Here is an 11572-nt window from a genome sequence, read left to right as displayed (position 1 = left end):
TTTCTCTTTTATTTCTTTTATCTATATCTTTATTTTTTTTCTCTATTTTCTCTCCTTGTTAATCATGTTTTCTTCACTCGTAAATTTACAATGAAGAAAATAGGAGAAAGTTTCTAGAAGGCCATGTCATTTTCTTTCTCCTATTGTACATAGTCTGACACTATTATCCTTATAGTCACTTCAATGGCTATAAAGAAATGTAATCTCTTCACCTTAGGTGAAAAGAAACATTTTTTTTTGTTTGGGTTAACCAAGGTGTTCGGGCTAGTTTACGCGCACTTCGACTAATCCTCAGGAAAACTAGTACAACAATCCATCGCTATGATCTCTACTTAAATCGCAGATGCACAAATAGGTGAAAAGAAACTTTGTCTAAAATATATCTCCAAAAAAAAATATATCATAAATTAAATTGCAAGATTAGACAATTCTTAGTTTCCACTGGTCAAAAAAAAGTTGAATGGATGTGTCACTTCTCATAATGATCTTAGATCATGCCAACATTGTCTTTGTTCTTTTTATCCAAGTGTCCTTTTGATATAAGTTGTTTGTGGAAATTCATGCATAAGTTTGGAAGGTAGCATTTTAATCCAAACCTAGTCTTTGTCTGTGTTTTGTATTTATTCTTAGATAAAATTATAGAAACACTGTTTAGTACATGTTACTCTTCTAAATTCCTAAAATGAATCTGAATGAGCCTCGTTCTGGAATGAGGCAAAGTCTCTTTTCCGTGTTCTCGTCCAGTAGAAATGAGTTTCTCTTGCAGTGGCATCTCCCAACCTCTTTCCCTTCGACACCCACTCAACACTTCCCAAGAAACCAATTGCAAAGTCCTGGATCTCTCTTTCACTGAAGTGGAATAATACTCGATATTACTTTTTATTTTTTCCCTCAGAGTAAAACATCTTAAATTCTTAATCAAAGTGCGATGTGAAAGATGAAAATGAAACATAAAAATAGCAATAGCAAAAGCAAAGTAAGAGGAAAGAAGACAAATAAATTCTAAATCTTTTTTTTTTTTTTTTTTGTGTGCTAACGAGTGAAGGCTTGACTAATCCCATAGGCTCATACTGACCCCACATTCGCATGGATCAGATCATACCGAAGTTCAATGAGTACTGAAAGCTGAGAAAATGTCCAAACACCCTGTATGAGTGGCTCCAAGGAGGTAAGAGTAGTGAAACTCAAAACCACACGCTTCCTGAGGCGAAGATCTCTTACCAACTCAACTATCCCCTTGGTGTTAATCATTCTACTAATTAATTACTACAAAACTGAACTTTTGGTTGTCAATCCAGACAAGGCAAAGCACTTGCTGGACTTACCAAAGAGGCAAGCAGCGACTTACCCTTTGGAAGGCTGATGATGACAAAGGTAATCTCTCCACTACAGAGGGTTTTCTTTACTCGGTTTCCTGTGATAGGGTGTTTGTGAAAACTCAGAGAAGTCCATGGCAGGAACTACATCTTTGTCCACACCAGAATGGGAAAATTTGGACTTAGGACATTCAAAAAATAAGACACCCATGAGGTGTTTGATGGAATGCCTGAATATCCTAGAATCAATAATGCATTTTCCCCAAATATGCATCCAACCAAAAGTTTCAATTCACAGCTAAGAATGTATTCGACCAGGAATTCATTCTAGGAATGAATATCAAGCGTTAGTGTTCAAGGTATGGATTTATTTAGGTAATGATGACTTGTTTTTTTGGTAGGAGGTAATGATGACTAGATTTATGGACTTTAGAGAGCATGTTCAGAGGAGACATGCAATAAGCTTCAAATTTCTATGCGTTGAGGAAAGATTTGTAAATTCGAGAGTTTTTAATTACTTTCCATGTCCTTTTCGCTTACTTTCAATCATGGTTTCAAGTATCGGTCTTGTATCAATTGTATTAAATCGTTTTAACTAAGATCGATCTCTGATTCTTGACCATTTCAAGGATAAAATAATAAAAAATTAATATTTAAAAAAAAAATGGAGATAAAACCGAACAATACCCATTGATCTGAATCGATATCAAATCTGTCAATACTAAATCCATGCTTTCAATTCCTCTCCAGCTTGGGCTAAGAACAAAAGAACCCGTTACTCAGATTCGTTTACCATTGAACCAAACAAGGACTATGTTGAAACTTCCCTAACCTAATAATTTTCCTCCACTAGATGACGTCAAAATAGCCAAAATGTTGGACTTTTAACAAAAAGAAATTGATTCTATTGTTTGGCTGGTGTGTGTGAGAGGAGAGGAGAGGGGAGGGGAGGGGAGGGGAGGGGAGGGAGTGTTTCAAACGTGAAGTCTAGTGTCTTGACCTTCAGAGCAGGGTTTTAAGGATCGATAATGGATCGGCCGGATTGTACCTGCATTTAATAGATCCTGGATTGGGTATTGGTATTGGATCATGGGTGAAAATATTTAAAGACAAATTTTTAATGAAAAGTATAGGTAAATTGATTGATCTGATTTCTAACCTATTCAATTTAGAGTGAACAGTTAAAATGTTGGTTTGTTATGATTTCATATTAGTTATATTTGGGGTTGATCTCATATCGATTTTAGAAGAATTGATATGGGTTGATGTGGTCTTAGATTTTTTCACTTTATGAACTTGTTTTTGGAGTTAGATTCTTTTAGATTTATATCACTGGTATTAGAACAGTCAATCTTCGACCTGACCTGCTTGTAAAAAAATAATCTAGTATCAATGTGAGAGCCATTAGGAAAAGACTACCTATTGCTAAGCTATTATCAAGCAAAAACTTCAAAGTAAAGTAAATCCTACATAGAAAATGTTACTTGATCCAGAGTAAACCTCAGTGAATATCGAGTTTAAAAGTGTAATGATATATTACAATCATATCACTTATATGAATTGATATGATTTTGAATTCCCTCAAATTGTGAACAGATTCATGGAGTTTAGATTTTCCTACTCCGTATCATGGTCTTGATGCTTGTGATAATTAAATTAAAAAAAAAAAAAGTTAACGGTGTCTTCAAATGCGGTCTCTATTTTCCGCAACAGAATGGAAAAGGTAAGAAGATTCACAGGACCGTCAAAATTTTCCGTTTCCCTTGGACGTTATTTTCGTTGCCAGCAGGATGTTAATAAATTAAGTGGATAAAATTAATTTAGTTAGTTGGTTACATTTAACTGGGGTAAGTTAATGTATTTTGGGACAAAAATAAGGGCAATTTGGGAAAAATAAAGCAGTTTGCGCTTTCATTTCTTGTAGTAATTCTTAACTTGACAGCTACGGCGCAAAAAGACGAGAAAGCTCCAGTTTCCGTAGTTTCTTTATCATGAGAACTCGACACGTTTCAAACTTTACGGTCCGTCAGTCAAAGACGTTGTCATTACTCCACTGAAAAGAAAAGCTTCGTTTTCGAGCCTCTCCGTCATTTAGGGGATTACTCGTCCTACAGCCAATCAGAGAACGGCACCTCATCGCTGTAGGTCGTACGTTAGAGATTAGAATTGTGATCTCCCTTTCTTTACCACGGTGCATATAACCCATACAGATATAGTACCGTCACTCCACAGTACGTAAACCTCATCGCTTTCGACTTTCCACCTTTGCTCACTTATTACGTAACTCGTACGAGACTTCGCCATGACAACGAAAATGCCCTAATGGAGTGAAAATTCAGGTTTTTGGTTTTTGGTTTTTTTTTTTTTTTTTTTTTTTTTTTTTTTTTTTTTAAATAAAAATATGTTTAAAAAAAATGAAGAAAGTACATATTATTCAATTTTGAGATTCTACCATTGTAAACATGTTTATAATATAAATGAACTCGTGAAAAAGATAGTCTCATTTGATTACAGTGATTTATGATTATTTATTTATTTTTATTTTTTTGACATTTTTATGCTAGTCAAGTTTACATGATTTTTGATTAAATTTTCCAACTTTTTGACTTGACTTGGGTGATTTTTCTGAATCAAAGCTTAGTTTACCAACTATGATATCAATTGCTTGGAATGAAATCTCTTTTTTTAAGTGAAAGGGAGGATGGATGATGTATTGCACAGTTTGAAGTTATAATCATTCACAACAAGGGATTGCTTCTTTTATGTTCTTTTGACACAATTAACTCTTTAAAGTTTTCGATGAACTCAAAAAAATTTACAAATCTATCGTAAAAATAATTAATAGGTTACAAAATTTGGGGAACAAAAAAAAAGGTAAGGAAAAGACTTGTATGTTACCTCTTCTCCTATGCACAAGCTATAAATCCTCCCTATTCAGGCAAAGGGGGAAAAGCTCTCCTCCCTGATATCAACAATAAGGATAAAAATAAGAATAAAAAGTATAATAAAATTTGGAACCTCATAATAGGGAAAAAGATATTGTTAATTTTCACTTTACAAAGGCCATTTTGCATTTCTCCCTCCACCCTGCCCCCAATTATAAATAGAAATAAATTAATTATAGGAAAATAAAGTTCAGATTTTGTAGTTTTGCATTTTTTTTTTTAATGCTCAAGTTTTTTTTGGGGGGGGAGGAAAGCTTATTTCTTCCTTGTTTCATTTTGTCTTTCTCTCTAGAGTGGACAACTTTTAATTCGATATCAAAGGCATATGACATAGTGGAGTGAGGTTTTATGGGTTTTTTTTTTTGAATTTTTAGGATTTACTGATACTTGGTATGACATGATTGTTATATTTTGTTATCAATATATTAATCTATTAAGATGGACAAGAGTGTTTTTGTTTTTTATTTTTTTTTGGTTTTTTTTTTACTTTTTTTATTTTTTAAAATCCTCCATAGACCTTTGTCAAGGATACTCTCTTAGTCTTTATTTCTTTATTATATCTATGGAACTCTTATCACGTATTTTAAAAATTTATAGGGACATAGATTTGTTTAAGGGTATGAAAATTGGTAGGAGCTGCCCTGAAATTACTCTTAGCTTTTGCTGATGATACATTCATATTTTAGGACAAATGAAAATGATTTTACAACCATGTACTCAATTTTATATCTTTTCCAAGAAATCGTTGGTCAACAGATCAATTTTAAGAAGATTGGTTTAATTTTTAATCGGCATGTTGAAACTAAGGTATCGGAAATGTGGTAGTTTGTAGCTTAGGGATTAATCTCATCATGAAAAACGATACATATCTTGGTACATCTATTTTCTTTCCCAAGAATAGAACTTAGGTTTAGCAAACCTTGTTCATAGAGTAAGAAAGAAGTTTGAGAGTTGGAAAATTCCCTTATTCTCCCAAGTGTGAGGTCTCTATTAATAAAGTCAGTTTTTAATTCTATACCAACCTATTGGATGTCATGTTTTTTAATACCTACTAAAATATGTTCAACATTGGACTCTATTAATTCAGGAGTTTCGATAGGGTTGGGAAGTGGCAATGTAGATGGTGTCTAGTTGGGTGGTCCAGATCTATGGTTTTAGTGGTTTTAGGTTGTTGTCTATACATAATAAAGCTTTGCTCCTTAAATTGGCATTGCGATTTCTCACTCAACCTGATCAATTATGAGCCAAAATTCTTAAAGGTAAATACCTCCCTAACAATAATCTGTTTCATTTCTCTACTTTATCTACGAAGGGTTTTATAATTTGGATAGCATTTCTAATGAAATTCTGCTTCAAATATTAGCATGCTAAATGGTAGGTAATGGTTATGAGTCAAGTACAAGTGCTATAAGGTGAGCTTCTATATTATTGATTACCTCTCAGTTTGTGGTGGCCTACACAAATCATGATCTTTTTAGGAAGTCCTCTATGAACTAAAAATATGGGGATTGTGTCAGAGCTTATTCCAGGGAGTAAAAGAGTTGGGTGAACATGTATACTAGTGTGGATAGATTATGGAGAGGTGATAAATTGATTGATGCAAGGATCGAATGAATGATGGCTATGTGAATATTTCACTTTACTTTATGATATTTCTAATTTGATGAAAACTTTTACCCCTATATGTATAATGAAGAAGAATTCCATGAATAGGTTGTCAAAGCTACAACTAATAAGTTCGTAGCAACTAGCAACGGTTAGGGAGATGTTCAAAACTTGTTATTTAGCTAATAAACAAGAAAGCAAGGATGTCAATCGATTCGAATTCGATTGTACGAATCAGTGTAGAATGCTGACACTAAATCAAATCCAACGAAAAATAGAAACATATTTTCAAAATCAAAATCGAAACTGAACCGGTTCGGTTCTTTAAGTTAGAAAGATCTTAAGACAGGGGTATTACGGTCACAATGGGAAAAGAAAATCCACTAGGACGATCTCCCACTGTTAACTAGACACGTGGTAACCCTAAAGTTGAGTGTTTTAAGGATGGTGTTAACGTTCGAAGTAATTAAAATTATAAAAAAACTTAATAAAGGCAAAAGCGTAAAAGTAAATTAATTAAAAAAGATTAGAGAAGGGGTTGAGAGAGAGAGAGAGAGAGAGAGAGAGAGAGAGAGGAATCCGAACACACACACGCCCCTATCTTTATATCTGGTGAGGGAAAATATATACCTGAGTTCCAAACCCATATGTGAGCCAGACCGAGGAAGAAGATAAAAGGAACTACGCTGTAAGGGTTTCCATTTTTCCTCTTCTGCGTTTCTCTCTCTCTTTCTTGCTTTCTTATGTTTCTTACTCTCTTCTGAAATATCAAGGTACAGCTCATGAAAAGAGATCTAACTCCAAACTGAGACCAGCAGCCGAGAGGAGCTAGGAAGAACAACTAAGGAAGAGAGAAGCAAAAGAAAAAAATATATATATAGCATAAGATACATACAGAGAACTAAATCTGTTTGAGAGAGATAAGGTATAAAGAAAAAAAAGGGGAAAAGAGAGGATAATGGGGAGAGGACGAGTTGAGCTGAAGAGGATCGAGAACAAGATAAATCGTCAGGTAACGTTTGCGAAGCGAAGGAATGGACTTCTCAAGAAGGCGTACGAGCTTTCTGTTCTCTGTGATGCTGAGGTCGCTCTCATCATCTTCTCTAACCGAGGAAAGCTGTATGAATTTTGTAGCAGTTCTAGGTATGCGCTTTCAGATCTGTTTCCTCTCATAGTTTTATATGATTTGATGCTTTGCAATTAGTTTGTCTGATTTGGTTCTTCTGAATTTGGATTCTATTTCATTTTTTCACTTTCTTTTTCTCTAAGATCTGCTCGTAAGATGTTACTTTCTTCAGTTTTCGAGGTTTTGGTGGACTCCGCTTGTGAGAAATATCTGCTTTTTTGTTCTTTTGTCCATAGCTTTCTCTTCATTTTCTGTCTTGGATCATGATATTGTGAGATCCGAGTCAGTACTCATTATTGAACTTGTTGTTTCCTTTTGTTGCGGTTCTTGTGGATCAGTTAATCCATTGGTTTTTGGAAATTTAGAATGGATTTGATTTTGGCTTCGTCGTGAATTTCGATGTTAAGCTATGGTTTTAGCACCCTGATTACGTCTTCCTTTTCATCAACATAATCTCAAGTCTGCTATGTTGTTTGCCACTGAATTCATTTAGTGAAGCTGACGTTGAAACAATCATTTCTTGTTGAGATTAATGCAGTACTGTTTCATTGTAGTACGAGTTGTCCTTCATTGTTGCTCATGATCCTACTTTCATTCTTAAGCCAGTATAATAATACTCTTAACTTTTTCTTGATTACAATTCAGAATCTGTAAATGCTAAGAGGAGATCACCATAAATACTTGATGTTTTATGTGATTTGCAAATAGCACAATTACAACTTTTGTAATTTTTCCTCTCATAATTAGGGTTTCCTTCCCTTATTAAAGAATTTGCCTTCTTGTGTGTCCTTGAGGTTTTGACTTCTTTTTATTTTTGTGGTTCTTCTTTTACATGACTCAGTGCTTAGCCAAGGGTTTTGTGACTAGAGCATGCCAACAGGCCGTAAAAAACGTGAACAAGGAAAAATCCTCATCCTGGGAGAGGGAGTAGTGTTTAAAACCTTAAAAGAGTGGACTCAGCCCCCTTTTGTGGGTCAGGGTTAGCTTGAAACTAGAAAAGAAAAAAAGAGGTTTAAGGATAATAAAAATATTATAATCCTATAAAGTCCACTTGGATTTTACATTTTAAGGTTCCATAGGTCTTGAAGGCAATGCATTGGAAGACCTAGTGTCTTTCTAGTCATGGAGAAGGTTGAAGATTTCATAGAAGAGTGAGCTTTTACTTTAGTAGACAAGTTAGAGGTAGAAAAAGTCATAAAGCAATGAGTTCATCACAGTAGGTTGAACTACCAACTTTTGCTTATGATATTGTATTCTTTTGTTTAGGTGAATGATGAAAAGATGATGAATGAAAGGCAATGGATTATATACATATTGCTACAGTTCATAGAATTACCACTTTGTAGTGGCTCCTCCCCCACTTAAGTTTCTCAATTAGTTAACTCAAAACTGCTCCTATGTAGATGCCAAGATCAAATAATTCAGGACTTGAGTGTGAATTGTAGGATTCATAATTTTCCAAAACAAATGGAAAAACAATATAAAAAAATTATTGACCAATGACAATAAAAAATAACTTTAATGCATGAAAATCAACTCAAAGGCATATAATTAAGGTTTCGAAAGTCATGCATCTATACATATATTGTAACATGCGGGACCTAAATAACCTTCTTACGTAAAACTTCCACAAATGTGTAATAACCACACTGTTAACTATTTACACAAACACAAAATAAAACTACTGTCAACTATTTACTTAAACACACAATAAAACTACTACGTTGTGTTCCTTGCTTAAAGAAAACATATGGAGGAAACATATGGGATTTTATTGAATACTAAATGAGATACTAAAATTTTGGGTTGGAGGAAGAAGAAATCTGAAACCTCTAAGTCTTTCTCAAATGAATTCAAAGAAGCAACTGAGGGTTTTTAAAATCCTTAGAAAATTGTTATAGAAGGATTAAAGAAAGAAAGACTTAAAAAAAGGACCTAGTTTCCCTGAGACCATGGTGAATGGGTATCTGTTCACCCCATGGCCTTAGTGCCACTCAATTGGGGTTGGGGTTGGGTTGGGGTTGGGGTTGGGGTTGGGGGTTAGGGGAGGGGGTCCAAGAGCCGTATCCCTTTGATCCTTGTTTTAATGTGTGTGGGGATGGAAAACTTTGTCCCAAAAATAAAGTGAGAAATAGCTGACAAATTTAACATATTTCTATTGAGATAAATTAGTTAAAATTGATATATATATAAATATATTATAATATATATATATATTATATATATATATTATGATCAACCAAGTTCGACCAATTTTGTGCCTCGTGGCATGAACCAATGCCAAAAATGATTCTTCTTAAAAAAAAAAAAAAAAAAAAAAAAAAAAGAAAAGAAAAGAAAACAACTCAACGGGATTGTGAATTGCTTGAGTGAATAATATAATTCGCTGACTGAATCTTTGGAATGTGACAGCCGAGGCTGTTAAATAAAAGTACTATGATTTTTCAGTGGAAGGACTGAATTATTCATTTCGCTATAGTTGTTAGACTTCTGTACCTATCAATTAGAGAAGGAACTTATTCTTCTTCAATTACAGCAGGAACTTCCTATTTCTCTTAGGAGTTGTCTTATGATGCATACACCAATCATAATTATCTAAAAAATGCCTAAGAAAGGATTCCGATCATTTTGACAGTGTATTTACACCACTGGGATATAGATATATCAATATATAGTTGGTACATAATTCCTACTCTTTATAAAAACGAAGAAAAATATTAGGGAATTCGATCGATTAGTATGGAAGTGTAGGCATCATTTGCCTCACAGTCATTACAAATAGAGGTTTCGGTTGAAAACCCAACTACGTGTTTGTAAATAGGAACTGAGGGCTTGTCCATAGTTGGTGTATTTTCAAGTGTAAAAATTGGAAAAACCTTATTCATTAAAAATTGAATTTTGCCGCGGGAAAGGTACATAACCTTTTGTGACTTGTTCCCAATAGAAAAAGGCATATTGAGTGCATGAGGCTCCCACCATTACGGGATATGATAAGGGTCATAATATACACAACCTTACCTCCGCTTCGTGGAGAGGCTATTTCTTGACTCAAACCTGTGACCACTTGATCACAATGGAGTAAACTTACCGTTGCATCGAGGTTCGCCCTTGACTTATTTCCAATAAAATGGCTAAAAATGTTTTTTTTTTTTTTGGGGAAAAATATAGTTGGAAAACCAGGTTTGACTTGGGTGAGACATCCAGGTCGAGTAAAAAAACATGAAACTAGGTAAAGAGTCATGAAGATTAGCTTAGGTTTAAGAAATGACCAGGCCTTGTTTGAGTCAGTCAGAGCTTTCTTTGATTTCGTTTTGTCATAGTTCTGTGAAACTCACTGAGTCTAGTTTTTTTCTTATTAGGTCATACAGTCATAGACATAAGTTTGGTATAGAACTAGAAAACCCTAAAATTTTTATTCGTTGTCTTCAATAATAATTCCTTTTTTTTTTCTCTTGTGAAACAGTCATAGCATCAGTTCTTCCTCACTTGAAGAAAGAGAAGAAGGAAGATATTAAAGAAAAATATGACTCGTCCTGATTAGATATGGCTTGTCCAGGTTTTGAAACGACGGACCTAGTATTTCAACTAGAAAAAATCCTTTGCATGGCCCTCCTATGAAGGCATTCCTCTGTAACCCACTTGCTTTTGGCGTGAGGCAATGTGAACTGAAAATTCCAACGTTTGGACAGGATTCACTAGTCAAATTTTAGAGCACATTTGTTGATCATATACCCCTCCTCCAAGACTAGACATTTACTCTTCTTATTTTCATCCATCTATGTGTTTTTAACCAGTTTCTGAAAGTTTCATACTTTCAACAATATAAAAATTTCTAAAAGCTTAATTTCACTACGACCACCATCTTCGGCCTAGCCTGCCCACGAAATTTGGGCCCCACATGACATGCCACATAGTAAAGTGGCGTTCAATGAACAAGAGCTCTTATTTTTTTAATGAATAATTAAATTAAGGAGCTTAGGTTACTCTTTCCATACTTGATGTGAAAATTTGCAAGCAACCAAAGAGAGAAACTTTGCACAATCCAAACTCAAAAGTGGATTAAGGAGGGACAACATTTTCTGTGCAGAAGTACCGAACAAACAAAATTCTCCAACTTTTGGGTACATATAGTCCCTCAATCAATTTTGTTTTAAAAATCCCAAATCCCTTAACTGTTCCTCCATTAAAATTTCTATTTCCATGCCTTGATATTACTCGATGATTACAACCCAAGTGAGCTCATTTAGTCAATTTTATCCCAGTTTGGTTAGGCTTTCTATAATCCCAATTTTCCCCTAACTACATCCTATATAATGGTAGTGACACCTACCGCTTAGTTTAATGTCTAGTCAAAATGAGTCAATGATCACACGAGTAGGAGTAATCTTACATTGAAAAAATGTTGGTCCCAAAATATTGAGGGATTAAGGTATTTGTAAAACAATTAAAGGGAAGAGTGGAAGGTCATGTATTTTCGAAAATTTTGCAACTGGTATTTCGTGCAAAATTTCTACCAACCTAAAGGCTTAAAGGCTGTTAGTAATGTTTAACTATGCATATTCACAAGAGGGGGGGGGGGG

The 11572-nt window shown here is 34.4% G+C and overlaps 1 protein-coding gene across 3 annotated transcripts in view; it reads left to right on the top strand.

The window, feature by feature from the left end:
- The first annotated feature begins 6408 nt into the window (after positions 1–6408).
- Positions 6409–11572, top strand: part of LOC122077199 (agamous-like MADS-box protein MADS2) — a 27096-nt gene continuing 21932 nt past the window's right edge. The window contains exons 1-2 of one of the 3 annotated variants that reach the window (XM_042643062.1): positions 6409–6554; positions 6646–7009. In XM_042643062.1, the coding sequence (XP_042498996.1) occupies positions 6825–7009 (185 nt within the window). In that variant the 5' untranslated portion in view covers positions 6409–6554; positions 6646–6824. The other 2 variants (XM_042643061.1, XM_042643060.1) reach the window with 2 other exon arrangements.

This window comes from Macadamia integrifolia, chromosome 4 (assembly GCF_013358625.1).
Source record: "Macadamia integrifolia cultivar HAES 741 chromosome 4, SCU_Mint_v3, whole genome shotgun sequence".
Classification (NCBI taxonomy): domain Eukaryota; kingdom Viridiplantae; phylum Streptophyta; class Magnoliopsida; order Proteales; family Proteaceae; genus Macadamia; species Macadamia integrifolia.
Note: the sequence above shows the minus strand (reverse complement) of the source record. Positions and strands in the feature narration are given on the sequence as shown.